The 17,452-nt window shown below is 50.3% G+C and overlaps 1 protein-coding gene across 1 annotated transcript in view; it reads right to left on the bottom strand.

The window, feature by feature from the left end:
- The window catches only part of LOC146041946 (uncharacterized), a 141,988-nt gene that overhangs the window by 74,823 nt on the left and 49,713 nt on the right, over positions 1–17,452 (bottom strand). Inside the window, exons 8-11 of the mRNA XM_083161819.1 lie at positions 11,452–11,565; positions 10,482–10,595; positions 5,985–6,082; positions 2,308–2,531 (exon numbers count right to left, since the gene is read on the bottom strand). Coding sequence (XP_083017945.1) covers positions 2,308–2,531; positions 5,985–6,082; positions 10,482–10,595; positions 11,452–11,565 — 550 coding nt within the window. The remainder of the gene's footprint in view (positions 1–2,307; positions 2,532–5,984; positions 6,083–10,481; positions 10,596–11,451; positions 11,566–17,452) is intronic.

The raw sequence follows: 17,452 nt of genomic DNA, 5'->3' as shown, positions 1-17,452 counted from the left end.
GTACCACACAGCGCCCCAGTACCCGGCAATAGGAGACGTCACTCTGTAACCTCACATTACACCTGTAGGGAATACAGCCAGGAGAGGAGCGTCTGTGCCAGGTCTAGGACCACACAGCGCCCCAGTACCCGGGCAATAGGAGACGTCACTCTGTAACCTCACATTACACCTGTAGGGAATACAGCCAGGAGAGGAGCGTCTGTGCCAGGTCTAGTACCACACAGCGCCCCAGTACCCGGCAATAGGAGACGTCACTCTGTAACCTCACATTACACCTGTAGGGAATACAGCCAGGAGAGGAGCGTCTGTGCCAGGTCTAGGACCACACAGCGCCCCAGTACCCGGGCAATAGGAGACGTCACTCTGTAACCTCACATTACACCTGTAGGGAATACAGCCAGGAGAGGAGCGTCTGTGCCAGGTCTAGTACCACACAGCGCCCCAGTACCCGGCAATAGGAGACGTCACTCTGTAACCTCACATTACACCTGTAGGGAATACAGCCAGGAGAGGAGCGTCTGTGCCAGGTCTAGTACCACACAGCGCCCCAGTACCCGGCAATAGGAGACGTCACTCTGTAACCTCACATTACACCTGTAGGGAATACAGCCAGGAGAGGAGCGTCTGTGCCAGGTCTAGTACCACACAGCGCCCCAGTACCCGGCAATAGGAGACGTCACTCTGTAACCTCACATTACACCTGTAGGGAATACAGCCAGAAGAGGAGCGTCTGTGCCAGGTCTAGTACCACACAGCGCCCCAGTACCCAGCAATAGGAGACGTCACTCTGTAACCTCACATTACACCTGTAGGGAATACAGCCAGGAGAGGAGCGTCTGTGCCAGGTCTAGTACCACACAGCACCCCAGTACCCGGCAATAGGAGACGTCACTCTGTAACCTCACATTACACCTGTAGGGAATACAGCCAGGAGAGGAGCGTCTGTGCCAGGTCTAGTACCACACAGCGCCCCAGTACCCGGCAATAGGAGACGTCACTCTGTAACCTCACATTACACCTGTAGGGAATACAGCCAGGAGAGAAGCGTCTGTGCCAGGTCTAGTACCACACAGCGCCCCAGTACCCGGCAATAGGAGACGTCACTCTGTAACCTCACATTACACCTGTAGGGAATACAGCCAGGAGAGGAGCGACTGTGCCAGGTCTAGTACCACACAGCGCCCCAGTACCCGGCAATAGGAGACGTCACTCTGTAACCTCACATTACACCTGTAGGGAATACAGCCAGGAGAGGAGCGTCTGTGCCAGGTCTAGTACCACACAGCGCCCCAGTACCCGGCAATAGGAGACGTCACTCTGTAACCTCACATTACACCTGTAGGGAATACAGCCAGGAGAGGAGCGTCTGTGCCAGGTCTAGGACCACACAGCGCCTCAGTACCCGGCAATAGGAGACGTCACTCTGTAACCTCACATTACACCTGTAGGGAATACAGCCAGGAGAGGAGCGTCTGTGCCAGGTCTAGTACCACACAGCGCCCCAGTACCCGGCAATAGGAGACGTCACTCTGTAACCTCACATTACACCTGTAGGGAATACAGCCAGGAGAGGAGCGTCTGTGCCAGGTCTAGGACCACACAGCGCCCCAGTACCCGGCAATAGGAGACGTCACTCTGTAACCTCACATTACACCTGTAGGGAATACAGCCAGGAGAGGAGCGTCTGTGCCGGGTCTAGTACCACACAGCGCCCCAGTACCCGGCAATAGGAGACGTCACTCTGTAACCTCACATTACACCTGTAGGGAATACAGCCAGGAGAGGAGCGTCTGTGCCAGGTCTAGGACCACACAGGGCCCCAGTACCCGGCAATAGGAGACGTCACTCTGTAACCTCACATTACACCTGTAGGGAATACAGCCAGGAGAGGAGCGTCTGTGCCAGGTCTAGTACCACACAGCGCCCCAGTACCCGGCAATAGGAGACGTCACTCTGTAACCTCACATTACACCTGTAGGGAATACAGCCAGGAGAGGAGCGTCTGTGCCAGGTCTAGTACCACACAGCGCCCCAGTACCCAGCAATAGGAGACGTCACACTGTAACCTCACATTACACCTGTAGGGAATACAGCCAGGAGAGGAGCGTCTGTGCCAGGTCTAGTACCACACAGCGCCCCAGTACCCGGCAATAGGAGACGTCACTCTGTAACCTCACATTACACCTGTTGGAGAGGAACGAGGCAGGAACTCAGCGCAGATGGTCACAGAGCTAACGATCTACAATTAGCGCTAGAACACCATGTCACGATACATATACAGTAATTCCACCATCACCAGATACCGACCTTTACGGTTCACAGGGAGATTGTCCACTTTTATCCCAAAACCTCTGCGAGGCTCGTCAGCATCTGAAGATAATAGCGGCTCGGACGGAAGAGCTGGTACTGCGGCACATCCGTCACTGGAATCACTGCCGGCGTCACTGCCGGGGTCACTGTCGGCATCACTGCCCACTTCGATGCCGGCATCGCTACCTGCATCACTGTCAACGTCACTGCCGGCTTCACTGCTGTAACAGAAGGAATGTGGTGGTGAGACATGTACCAGCTGTGTAACCAGCGCAGGACCAATGCTGGAGGTACTACAACTCCTGCTGGAATGCTGCTTTTACCCAGCGTTAGACTGTAAGCTCCTGCGGACAGAGCCACCCTTATGTTCTCCACGTAGCACTGCACCTGTCACCAGGACAGGTCTGTAGGACACATGAGAGTGACCGGACTTGTTCTGATGTGTGTACGAGGTGGTCTATAACCCCCCCCCCCCCTCAATCGTTCCCTCTCTCCTGTGAATAATAACATTAGTGCAGAGAAGCACTCACCCCATCCCAGCTCCAAGACACCCCAGCCCAGCTCCCAGACACCCCAGCCCAGCTCCCAGACACCCCATCCCGGCTCCCAGACACCCCAGCCCGGCTCCCAGACACCCCAGCCCGGCTCCCAGACACCCCAGCCCGGCTCCCAGACACCCCAGCCCGGCTCCCAGACACCCCAGCCCGGCTCCCAGACACCCCATCCCGGCTCCCAGACACCCCAGCCCGGCTCCCAGACACCCCAGCCCGGCTCCCAGACACCCCAGCCCGGCTCCCAGACACCCCAGCCCGGCTCCCAGACACCCCAGCCCGGCTCCCAGACTCCCCAGCCCGGCTCCCAGACACCCCAGCCCGGCTCCCAGACACCCCAGCCCGGCTCCCAGACACCCCAGCCCGGCTCCCAGACACCTCAGCCCGGCTCCCAGACACCCCAGCCCTCAGATACCCCTCCCAGCTCCCGAATACCCCAGCCCCGAGATACTCCTCCCAGCTCCAGATATCCCAACCCAGCCTCCAGACACCCCAACCCAGCCTCCAGACACCCCAACGCAGCCTCCAGACACCCCAACGCAGCCTCCAGACACCCCAACGCAGCCTCCAGACACCCCAACGCAGCCTCCAGACACCCCTACCAGACCACAGATACCCCCCAGCCCCCAGATATCCCATCTCAGCCCAGCCCCTAGCCCCAAGATACACTTCCCAGCCCCATATACCCCACCCGTCAGATAATCCCTCCCAGACCACAGATACCCCATCCCAGCCCGCAGATAGCCCATCCCAGCCTCCAGATAATCCCTCCCAGACCACAGATAGCCTATCCCAGCCTCGAGATAGCCCATCCCAGCCTCCAGATAGCCCATCCCAGCCTCCAGATAGCCCATCCCAGCCTCCAGATAGCCCATCCCAGCCTCCAGATAGCCCATCCCAGCCTCCAGATAGCCCATCCCAGCTCCCAGATAGCCCATCCCAGCTCCCAGATAGCCCATCCTAGCCTCCAGATACCCCATCCTAGCCTCCAGATACCCCATCCAGGCTCCCAGATACCCCATCCCAGCCCCCAGATACCCCTCCCAGACCACAGATACCCCAGCCCTCAGATACCCCTCCCAGCTCCCGAATACCCCAGGACCCAGATACCCCTCCCAGCTCCATATACCCCAGCCGCCAGACACCCCTACCAGACCACAGATACCCCTCCCAAACCATAGTTACCCCCCCAGCCCCCAGATACACCAGCCACCAGAAATCCCATCTCAGCCCAGCTCCCAGATATCCCCCCCCCCCCAGCCCCAAAATACACTTCCCAGCCCCATATACCCCAGCCGTTAGATAATCCCTCCCAGACCACAGATACCCCATCCTAGCCCCCAGACACCCCATCCCAGCCCCCAGACACCCCAACCCAGCCTCCAGACACCCCAACCCAGCCTCCAGACACCCCAACCCAGCCTCCAGACACCCCAACCCAGCCTCCAGACACCCCAACCCAGCCTCTAGACACCCCATTCCAGCCTCCAGATACCCCATTCCAGCCTCCAGATACCCCATTCCAGCCTCCAGATACCCCATCCCAGCCTCCAGATACCCCATCCCAGCTCCCAGATACCCCATCCCAGCCCCCAGATACCCCATCCCAGATACCCCATCGCAGCTCCCAGATACCCCATCCTAGCACCCAGATACCCCATCCCAGATACCCCAGCCCTCAGATACCCCTCCCAGCTCCCGAATACCCCAGCCCCCAGATACCCCTCCCAGCCCCAATTACCCCAGCCGCCAGATACCACTCCCAGACCACAGATACGCCTCCCAGCTCCAGATACCCCAGGACCCAGATACCCTCTCACAGCCCCAGATACCCCAGGACCCCGATACCCATCCCAGCTCAGAGATTTAACCCTAGTCCCATTCCAACTGGTCCCAGTCCAGCTAAGAAGCACTGTCAGTCCCAGCCAGTCCCATTCCTACTGGTCCCAGTCCAGCTCAGAAGCACTGTCAGTCCCAGCCAGTCCCATTCCTACTGGTCCCAGTCCAGCTCAGAAGCACTGTCAGTCCCAGCCAGTCCCATTCCTACTGGTCCCAGTCCAGCTCAGAAGCACTATCAGTCCCAGCCAGCCCCATTCCTTCCTGGCACTGTTACCTACTTATGATGACAGGTGAGACATGGTCTTTGTGTCTGTCGGTCAGGGCACACACTAGACGATACTGATATTGTGCATATTGTCATCTGTTATTGTCTATAGTGTACGCACATTACGTCCCCTGACTGTACCCTCAGATGTGATTAGGGTGAGCATGTTACCCCACAGCTGATCCCGGTACACCCCATTGTCTCCAGACCTGTGTCGCCCTGACTGACTGGCTTGTGTTATGATTAGATAGGGTAAGACCGTGTATCTCCGGGACCCCTGACAGTGCATGGTCTGCAGGTCTCCTGTTGGTGCACAGGTGCACTCATTACTGGCTGACACAATATAATAGATGTACAGGTGGAGCTGATTATTGCAGTTGTGTTAGTAAGGAGACCGCACAACATCCCCTTCTTCCCCGTCATTACTTGGTATGGAGGCTCTTCCGAACCCAATTCTATGGATCCCTAATCTGGTGGCAGAATGCTGTAGATCTGTGGCTATTAATCAGATGACACCTTGGTGTGGGGTGGACAGGGCCACACTACAATCATGACATTCTGGGGGGGGGTCTTCCGCTCCCTCACTGCCCCACACATCATACTATGTTGGGTCGGGTTCTGGATTGGTTTAGATTAGAGGACACCATTCACTCCCCACCCTGATATGGCTTCCCAATGTGTCTAATATTGCCCACCGCCCTATAGGTCGCACGTTGGCCTGGTGCAGCCGCTGGTGTCCTCCTCCTTGTTCTCACCTCTGGCTGATATTGTGTACAATAGGCTATTAGAATATCCGGAATATATCCCTAGTGAAAATGACTCGTGATGTCGGGCCCTCGTCTATTTCCTAAGTGGAGAAATGAAGAGTCCCGGGAAAAGCATCAGATAAACCTCGTGTATTTCAGTTCTCTTTCCATTGTAGACCTAATTACTGCGCTCTTCCATAAGGAGGATGTATTCGTATAATATCGCACTATGTCCGGATTATATAAACACTCACACACATGGCGACAGCTTACCCCGACTCCGCCACGTCACAGTCCTCCCGTGCGGCCTCTTTCGAGGACTCCATGGAGCAGCAGAAAGCCAACTGGCCGACCTGGTTGGCGAAATCCACCTTAGAAACAATTGGGAATTCCAGTAAATGATATGAATAAAGAAAAATCCCTCCGAAAGCATTAAACAGGCATATAGGTTATGCCAATATAATACTATGGGCAGCACGGCACTGCACTCAGGTCATGGGTTCAAATCCCACCATGGCCCTAACTGTGTGGAGTTTGTATATTCTCTCCATGCCTCCGTGGGTTTCCTCCCACATTTCAAGTACATACCGGTAGGTTATTTGGCTCCTAACAAATAAAACCTAGAATGTCTGTGTGCGTATACATGTGGTAGGGAATATAGATTGTAAGCTCCACTGGGGCAGGGACTGATGTGATTGCTCTAATAGTCTCTGTACAGCGCTGCGGAATATGTATGCGCTATATAATAACTGGTAATAATAGTCTCTGTACAGCGCTGAGGAATATGTGTGCGCTATATAATAACTGGTAATAATAGTCTCTGTACAGCGCTGCGGAATATGTGTGCGCTATATAATAACTGGTAATAAGTCTCTGTACTGCGCTGCGGAATATGTGTGCGCTATATAATAATAACTGGTAATAATAATCTCTGTACAGCGCTGCGGAATATGTGTGCTATATAAATAACTGGTAATAATATTCTCTGTACAGCGCTGTGGAATATGTGTGCGCTATATAATAACTGGTAATAATAGTCTCTGTACAGCGCTGCGGAATATGTGTGCGCTATATAATAACTGGTAATAATAGTCTCTGTACAGCGCTGTGGAATATGTGTGCGCTATATAATAACTGGTAATAATAGTCTCTGTACAGCGCTGCGGAATATGTGTGCGCTATATAATAACTGGTAATAATAATCTCTGTACAGCGCTGCGGAATATGTGTGCGCTATATAATAACTGGTAATATTATTTTCTGTACAGCGCTGTGGAATATGTGTGCGCTATATAAATAACTGGTAATAATAATCTCTGTACAGCGCTATGGAATATGTGTGCGCTATATAATAACTGGTAATAATAGTCTCTGTACAGTGCTGCGGAATATGTGTGCGCTATATAATAACTGGTAATAATAGTCTCTGTACAGCGCTGCGGAATATGTGTGCGCTATATAAATAACTGGTAATAATCTCTGTACAGCGCTGCGGAATATGTGTGCGCTATATAATAACTGGTAATAATAATCTCTGTACAGCGCTGCGGAATATGTGTGCGCTATATAATAATAACTGGTAATAATAATCTCTGTACAGCGCTGCGGAATATGTGTGCTATATAAATAACTGGTAATAATATTCTCTCTACAGCGCTGTGGAATATGTGTGCGCTATATAATAACTGGTAATAATAGTCTCTGTACAGCGCTGCGGAATATGTGTGCGCTATATAATAACTGGTAATAATAGTCTCTGTACAGCGCTGTGGAATATGTGTGCGCTATATAATAACTGGTAATAATAGTCTCTGTACAGCGCTGCGGAATATGTGTGCGCTATATAATAACTGGTAATAATAATCTCTGTACAGCGCTGCGGAATATGTGTGCGCTATATAATAACTGGTAATATTATTTTCTGTACAGCGCTGTGGAATATGTGTGCGCTATATAAATAACTGGTAATAATAATCTCTGTACAGCGCTATGGAATATGTGTGCGCTATATAATAACTGGTAATAATAGTCTCTGTACAGTGCTGCGGAATATGTGTGCGCTATATAATAACTGGTAATAATAGTCTCTGTACAGCGCTGCGGAATATGTGTGCGCTATATAAATAACTGGTAATAATCTCTGTACAGCGCTGCGGAATATGTGTGCGCTATATAATAACTGGTAATAATAGTCTCTGTACAGCGCTGCGGAATATGTATGCGCTATATAATAACTGGTAATAATATTCTCTGTACGGCGCTGCGGAATATGTGTGCGCTATATAATAACTGGTAATAATAGTCTCTGTACAGCGCTGTGGAATATGTGTGCGCTATATAATAACTGGTAATAATAGTATCTGTACAGCGCTGTGGAATATGTGTGCGCTATATAATAACTGGTAATAATAGTCTCTGCACAGCGCTGTGGAATATGTGTGCGCTATATAATAACTGGTAATAATAGTCTCTGTACAGCGCTGTGGAATATGTGTGCGCTATATAATAACTGGTAATAATAGTATCTGTACAGCGCTGTGGAATATGTGTGCGCTATATAATAACTGGTAATAATAGTCTCTGTACAGCGCTGTGGAATATGTGTGTGTTATATAATAACTGGTAATAATATTCTCTACACAGCGCTGTGGAATACGTGTGCGCTATATAATAACTGGTAATAATATTCTCTGCACAGCGCTGCGGAATATGTGTGTGCTAAATAATAACTGGTAATAATATTCTCTGTACAGCGCTGCGGAATATGTGTGCGCTATATAATAACTGGTAATAATATTCTCTGTACAGCGCTGCGGAATATGTGTGCGCTATATAATAACTGGTAATAATATTCTCTGTACGGCGCTGTGGAATATGTGTGCGCTATATAATAACTGGTAATAATAGTCTCTGTACAGCGCTGTGGAATATGTGTGCGCTATATAATAACTGGTAATAATAGTATCTGTACAGCGCTGTGGAATATGTGTGCGCTATATAATAACTGGTAATAATAGTCTCTGTACAGCGCTGTGGAATATGTGTGCGCTATATAATAACTGGTAATAATATTCTCTGTACAGCGCTGTGGAATATGTGTGCGCTATATAATAACTGGTAATAATAGTCTCTGTACAGTGCTGTGGAATATGTGTGCGCTATATAATAACTGGTAATAATATTCTCTGCACAGCGCTGTGGAATACGTGTGCGCTATATAATAACTGGTAATAATATTCTCTGCACAGCGCTGTGGAATATGTGTGCGCTATATAATAACTGGTAATAATAGTCTCTGTACAGCGATGCGGAATATGTGTGCGCTATATAATAACTGGTAATAATAATCTCTGTACAGCGCTGCGGAATATGTGTGCGCTATATAATAACTGGTAATAATAGTCTCTGTACAGCGCTGCGGAATATGTGTGCGCTATATAATAAACTGGTAATAATATTCGGTACTCTTTACCTAGAACGGCGCCCATCGCGGTGATCGCGACATCGCGGGCAGCACATAAACGGCCGCGACGCGATGCCCGCGATCACCGCGATTTTCCCATAGGGAACAATGTTAAAAAGCCTAATTGACCGCGATTTTGCATTCAATGCCTCAATGCCCGCGATTTTCCCATAGGAATCAATGTTAAATGGGCTACAGAGCCCAAATAGCCCCAATTAACCCTTAAATGTCCCCCCAATTTTTGTACGCCACCCCACAATCCACGCCAACCCGAAGCGTGGCGAGCGCAGCGAGCCCGCGAGGGGCGGCGGTACGCGTCCTCCGACCTTTTCATGCCCTACTATCCACGTCGGCGTGGAGTTGAGAATAGAATAGTGTGGCGAGCGCAGCGAGCCACCGAGCCCGAAGCGTGGCGAGCGCAGCGAGCCCCGCGAGGGGACGCGGATACCTTCACAGTTATACGCGTCCCCTCGCGGACTTCACAGGTGTCCGTGGCGACGCGGACACCTGTGAAGCCCGCAAAGGGACGCGTTTACCTGTGACGGTATCCGCGTCCCCTCGCGGGGCTCGCTGCGCTCGCCACGCTTCGGGCTCGGTGGCTCGCTGCGCTCGCCACACTATTCTATTCTCAACTCCACGCCGCCGTGGATAGTAGGGCATGAAAAGGTCGGAGGACGCGTACCGCCGCCCCTCGCGGGCTCGCTGCGCTCGCCACGCTTCGGGTTGGCGTGGATCGTGGGGTGGCGTACAAAAATTGGGGGGACATTTAAGGGTTAATTGGGGCTATTTGGGCTCTGTAGCCCATTTAACATTGATTCCTATGGGAAAATCGCGGGCATTGAGGCATTTTACAGTAAAATCGCGGTCAATCAGGCTTTTTAACATTGTTCCCTATGGGAAAATCGCGGTAATCGCGGGTACCCGATTTTGATGTACCCGCGATTTACCCGCGATGCCCGCGATTACCGCGATTACCGCGATTTTTTACCCCCGACGCCCGCGATTCTGATCGCGGGCGCCGTTCTAGGTAAAGAGTACCTAATATTCTCTGTACAGCACTGCGGAATATGTGTGCGCTATATAATAAACTGGTAATAATATTATCTGTACAGCCCTGCGGAATATGTGTGCGCTATATAATAACTGGTAATATTCTCTGTACAGCGCTGTGGAATATGTGTGCGCTATAACATGTAGATTAGATTTGGTGATGTCACGGTGCGCGGTATGACAGTGGGAACCGTGTTTATCTAGCAGGCACTAACGTATATATCAGGACGTAGATTATCATGGCGGTCCCTGCGCACCTTAACGACATTCCCGTCAATCGTCTTGCCTCTGGTCTCGTTAATAGCCGACTGGGCAAACAGAGGATCCTTGTAGGTAACCAGAGCTCGGCCGTTCAGCTGATCGTACACCACCTGTCAGGGGAGAACACAGACACAGCCGCCTCAGCTCGGGAAATGGGGCTGACTCAGCGGAACGACGACTCATGTGATCTAAGGGTCTTACCGACAAAGGTGACCGGACGAGATAGCCGGTAACACATACAGTGATCAGTAAAACGATAAACGCGAGGGTGATAAAGAGTGATAAACGTCCAGGGAACCAGCCCCTAACTGGTATTTTTAAACACAGCCTATCACATGCCAGTTAGGGGCTGATTGGCTGGCCATTTATCATTGTTTGGGCCAGGTGTATCAAGCTGCAAACCTGACCCTGTATGTCATGTTTTAAACCAAGGCCTGTAACATGACAGTTAGGAGCTGGCAGTTAATCATTCTCCATGTTATCACTTATAACTGACATGTGTTTAAAAATGACAGTTATGGGCAAATTGGCTGGATGTTTATAAAGGAGCCCATACACGGTCCGTTGTGTACGGCTCCGTTCTGTACTATGTGATGCGCGCTCCCGCGCATCACATAGTACGGTACAAAAAGTATGTGCTGCACATACTTTTTGTACTAGGTAAACATCGGATCGGATTGCAGTGTATGCACAAGGGATGCGATCCGATATGATGTGTGCCGTTTAAGCACAGAACGGATCCGATGAACGGACCGTGTATGGGGGGCTTCACTCTTTATCACCCTTGCGTTTATCTCTTTTAAGACATAATACATCTGCCCCAGAGCTTCTGAAATACCCCAGGTCAGCTCCCGTGACACAGAAAGATCCCTAATGTCAGGGGACGAGGGGATACAGACAGAGGGATCACATGAGAAAAGGCTGGACCAAAATGGATCCAACAGGGCACCCTGTAACCCCACTCACCTGTAGCACAGACCCATAGTGGCGGAAATGGCGTCTTAGATAGCGCTCGGTGACGTCAGAGTTCAGGCCGCCGATCCACACACAGCTGCTGGGAATGATCTTCCCAAATGACAGCTGCGAACAGAGACAGTGTGTAAGGTGCAGTCTCCCGGGTATAAAGGTGCTCAGGAGTCTATTAGACCGCTGTATATATATTACACATCACTACAGCCTATAATCCTGCATCGGACAGACCGCCAGCGCTGATCAGTGCTCAGGTGTCTATTAGACCGCTGTATATACGTTACACATTACTACATCCTATAATCCTCCCTCTGACTGACCGCCAGCACTGATCAGTGCTCAGAGATGTCTATTAGACCGCTGTATATACGTTACACATCACTACAGCCTATAATCCTCCCTCTGACTGACCGCCAGCACTGATCAGTGCTCAGAGGTGTCTATTAGACCGCTGTATATACGTTACACATCACTATAGCCTATAATCCTCCCTCTGACTGACCGCCAGCGCTGATCAGTGCTCAGGTGTCTATTAGACCGCTGTATATACGTTACACATCACTACAGCCTATAATCCTCCTTCTGACTGACCGCCAGCGCTGATCAGTGCTCAGAGGTGTCTATTAGACCGCTGTATATACGTTATACATCACTACAGCCTATAATCCTCCCTCTGACTGACCGCCAGCACTGATCAGTGCTCAGAGGTGTCTATTAGACCGCTGTATATATATTACACATCACTACAGCCTATAATCCTCCCTCTGACTGACCGCCAGCACTGATCAGTGCTCAGGTGTCTATTAGACCGCTGTATGTACATTACACATCACTACGGCCTATAGTCCTCCTTCTGACTGACCGCCAGCGCTGATCAGTGCTCAGGTGTCTATTAGACCGCTGTATATACATTACACATCACTACGGCCTATAATCCTCCCTCTGACTGACCGCCAGCACTGTTCAGTGCTCAGAGGTGTCTATTAGACCGCTGTATATACATTACACATCACTACGGCCTATAATCCTCCCTCTGACTGACCGCCAGCGCTGATCAGTGCTCAGGTGTCTATTAGACCGCTGTATATACATTACACATCACTACGGCCTATAATCCTCCCTCTGACTGACCGCCAGCGCTGATCAGTGCTCAGGTGTCTATTAGACCGCTGTATATACGTTATACATCACTACGGCCTATAATCCTCCCCCTGACTGACCGCCAGCACTGATCAGTGCTCAGGTGTCTATTAGACCGCTGTATATACGTTATACATCACTACAGCCTATAATCCTCCCTCTGACTGACCGCCAGCGCTGATCAGTGCTCAGAGGTGTCTATTAGACCGCTGTATATACGTTATACATCACTACAGCCTATAATCCTCCCTCTGACGGACCGCCAGCGCTGATCAGTGCTCAGAGGTGTCTATTAGACCGCTGTGTATACGTTATACATCACTACGGCCTATAATCCTCCCTCTGACTGACCGCCAGCACTGATCAGTGCTCAGGTGTCTATTAGACCGCTGTATATACGTTACACATCACTACGGCCTATAATCCTCCCTCTGACTGACCGCCAGCACTGATCAGTGCTCAGGTGTCTATTAGACCGCTGTATATACGTTACACATCACTACAGCCTATAATCCTCCCTCTGACTGACCGCCAGCACTGATCAGTGCTCAGAGGTGTCTATTAGACCGCTGTATATACGTTATACATCACTACAGCCTATAATCCTGCATCTGACTGACCGCCAGCGCTAATCAGTGCTCAGGTGTCTATTAGACCGCTGTATATACGTTACACATCACTACAGCCTATAATCCTCCCTTTGACTGACCGCCAGCGCTGATCAGTGCTCAGAGGTGTCTATTAGACCGCTGTATATACGTTACACATCACTACGGCCTATAATCCTCCCTTTGACTGACCGCCAGCGCTGATCAGTGCTCAGAGGTGTCTATTAGACCGCTGTATATACGTTATACATCACTACAGCCTATAATCCTCCCTCTGACTGACCGCCAGCGCTGATCAGTGCTCAGAGGTGTCTATTAGACCGCTGTGTATACGTTATACATCACTACGGCCTATAATCCTCCCTCTGACTGACCGCCAGCGCTGATCAGTGCTCAGGTGTCTATTAGACCGCTGTATATACGTTACACATCACTACGGCCTATAATCCTCCCTCTGACTGACCGCCAACGCTGATCAGTGCTCAGGTGTCTATTAGACCGCTGTATATACGTTACACATCACTACGGCCTATAATCCTCCCTCTGACTGACCGCCAGCGCTGATCAGTGCTCAGAGGTGTCTATTAGACCGCTGTATATACGTTATACATCACTACAGCCTATAATCCTCCTTCTGACTGACCGCCAGCACTGATCAGTGCTCAGAGGTGTCTATTAGACCGCTGTATATACGTTATACATCACTACAGCCTATAATCCTCCTTCTGACTGACCGCCAGCACTGATCAGTGCTCAGAGGTGTCTATTAGACCGCTGTATACACGTTACACATCACTACAGCCTATAATCCTCCCTCTGACTGACCGCCAGCGCTGATCAGTGCTCAGGTGTCTATTAGACCGCTGTATATACATTACACATCACTACGGCCTATAATCCTCCCTCTGACTGACCGCCAGCGCTGATCAGTGCTCAGAGGTGTCTATTAGACCGCTGTATATACGTTACACATCACTACAGCCTATAATCCTCCCTCTGACTGACCGCCAGCGCTGATCAGTGCTCAGGTGTCTAGTAGACCGCTGTATATACGTTATACATCACTACGGCCTATAATCCTCCCTCTGACTGACCGCCAGCGCTGATCAGTGCTCAGAGGTGTCTATTAGACCGCTGTATATACGTTACACATCACTACGGCCTATAATCCTCCTTCTGACTGACCGCCAGCGCTGATCAGTGCTCAGGTGTCTATTAGACCGCTGTATATACGTTACACATCACTACGGCCTATAATCCTCCCTCTGACTGACCGCCAGCGCTGATCAGTGCTCAGAGGTGTCTATTAGACCGCTGTATATACGTTATACATCACTACAGCCTATAATCCTCCCTCTGACTGACCGCCAGCACTGATCAGTGCTCAGAGGTGTCTATTAGACCGCTGTATACACGTTACACATCACTACGGCCTATAATCCTCCTTCTGACTGACCGCCAGCACTGATCAGTGCTCAGAGGTGTCTATTAGACCGCTGTATATACGTTATACATCACTACAGCCTATAATCCTCCCTCTGACTGACCGCCAGCGCTGATCAGTGCTCAGAGGTGTCTATTAGACCGCTGTATACACGTTATACATCACTACGGCCTATAATCCTCCCTCTGACTGACCGCCAGCGCTGATCAGTGCTCAGAGGTGTCTATTAGACCGCTGTATATACGTTATACATCACTACGGCCTATAATCCTCCCTCTGACTGACCGCCAGCGCTGATCAGTGCTCAGAGGTGTCTATTAGACCGCTGTATATACGTTACACATCACTACGGCCTATAATCCTCCTTCTGACTGACCGCCAGCACTGATCAGTGCTCAGGTGTCTATTAGACCGCTGTATATACGTTATACATCACTACAGCCTATAATCCTCCCTCTGACTGACCGCCAGCGCTGATCAGTGCTCAGGTGTCTATTAGACCGCTGTATATACGTTACACATCACTACGGCCTATCATCCTCCTTCTGACTGACCGCCAGCGCTGATCAGTGCTCAGGTGTCTATTAGACCGCTGTATATACGTTACACATCCCTACGGCCTATAATCCTCCTTCTGACTGACCGCCAGCACTGATCAGTGCTCAGGTGTCTATTAGACCGCTGTATATACATTACACATCACTACAGCCTATAATCCTCCTTCTGACTGACCGCCAGCGCTGATCAGTGGTCAGAGGTGTCTATTAGACCGCTGTATATACGTTACACATCACTACAGCCTATAATCCTCCCTCTGACTGACGGCCAGCGCTGATCAGTGCTCAGAGGTGTCTATTAGACCACTGTTTATACATTACACATCACTACGGCCTATAATCCTCCTTCTGACTGACCGCCAGCGCTGATCAGTGGTCAGAGGTGTCTATTAGACCGCTGTATATACTTTACACATCACTACAGCCTATAATCCTCCTTCTGACTGACCGCCAGCGCTGATCAGTGCTCAGAGGTGTCTATTAGACCGCTGTATATACTTTACACATCACTACAGCCTATAATCCTCCCTCTGACTGACCGCCAGCGCTGATCAGTGCTCAGAGGTGTCTATTAGACCGCTGTATATACTTTACACATCACTACAGCCTATAATCCTCCCTCTGACTGACCGCCAGCGCTGATCAGTGCTCAGAGTTGTCTATTAGACCGCTGTTTACACGTTATACATCACTACGGCCTATAATCCTCCCTCTGACTGACCGCCAGCGCTGATCAGTGCTCAGGTGTCTATTAGACCGCTGTATATACGTTATACATCACTACATCCTATAATCCTCCCTCTGACTGACCGCCAGCACTGATCAGTGCTCAGAGGTGTCTATTAGACCGCTGTATATACGTTATACATCACTACGGCCTATAATCCTCCTTCTGACTGACCGCCAGCACTGATCAGTGCTCAGAGGTGTCTATTAGACCGCTGTATATACGTTACACATCACTACGGCCTATAATCCTCCCTCTGACTGACCGCCAGCGCTGATCAGTGCTCAGAGATGTCTATTAGACTGCTGTGTACACGTTATACATCACTACGGCCTATAATCCTCACTCTGACTGACCGCCAGCACTGATCAGTGCTCAGAGGTGTCTATTAGACCGCTGTATATACGTTATACATCACTACAGCCTACAATCCTCCTTCTGACTGACCGCCAGCACTGATCAGTGCTCAGGTGTCTATTAGACCGCTGTATACACGTTATACATCACTACAGCCTATAATCCTCACTCTGACTGACCGCCAGCACTGATCAGTGCTCAGAGGTGTCTATTAGACCGCTGTATATACGTTATACATCACTACAGCCTACAATCCTCCTTCTGACTGATCGCCAGCACTGATCAGTGCTCAGGTGTCTATTAGACCGCTGTATACACGTTATACATCACTACAGCCTATAATCCTCCCTCTGACTGACCGCCAGCGCTGATCAGTGCTCAGAGGTGTCTATTAGACCGCTGTATATACGTTATACACCACTACAGCCTATAATCCTCCCTCTGACTGACCGCCAGCGCTGATCAGTGCTCAGAGGTGTCTATTAGACCGCTGTATATACAATACACATCACTACAGCCTATAATCCTCCTTCTGACTGACCGCCAGCGCTGATCAGTGCTCAGAGGTGTCTATTAGACCGCTGTATATACGTTACACATCACTACATCCTATAATCCTCCCTCTGACTGACCGCCAGCGCTGATCAGTGCTCAGAGGTGTCTATTAGACCGCTGTATATACATTACACATCACTACAGCCTATAATCCTCCTTCTGACTGACCGCCAGCACTGATCAGTGCTCAGAGGTGTCTATTAGACCGCTGTATATACATTACACATCACTACAGCCTATAATCCTCCTGACTGACCGCCAGCACTGATCAGTGCTCAGGTGTCTATTAGACCGCTGTATATACGTTACACATCACTACGGCCTATAATCCTCCCTCTGACTGACCGCCAGCGCTGATCAGTGCTCAGAGGTGTCTATTAGACCGCTGTATACACGTTACACATCACTACGGCCTATAATCCTCCCCCTGACTGACCGCCAGCGCTGATCAGTGCTCAGAGGTGTCTATTAGACCGCTGTATACACGTTACACATCACTACGGCCTATAATCCTCCCTCTGACTGACCGCCAGCGCTGATCAGTGCTCAGAGGTGTCTATTAGACCGCTGTATATACGTTACACATCACTACAGCCTATAATCCTCCCTC

The sequence above is a fragment of the Crinia signifera genome, chromosome 19 (assembly GCF_055691185.1).
Source record: "Crinia signifera chromosome 19, ASM5569118v1, whole genome shotgun sequence".
Classification (NCBI taxonomy): domain Eukaryota; kingdom Metazoa; phylum Chordata; class Amphibia; order Anura; family Myobatrachidae; genus Crinia; species Crinia signifera.
This window is presented reverse-complemented; position numbering and strand designations above follow the sequence as displayed.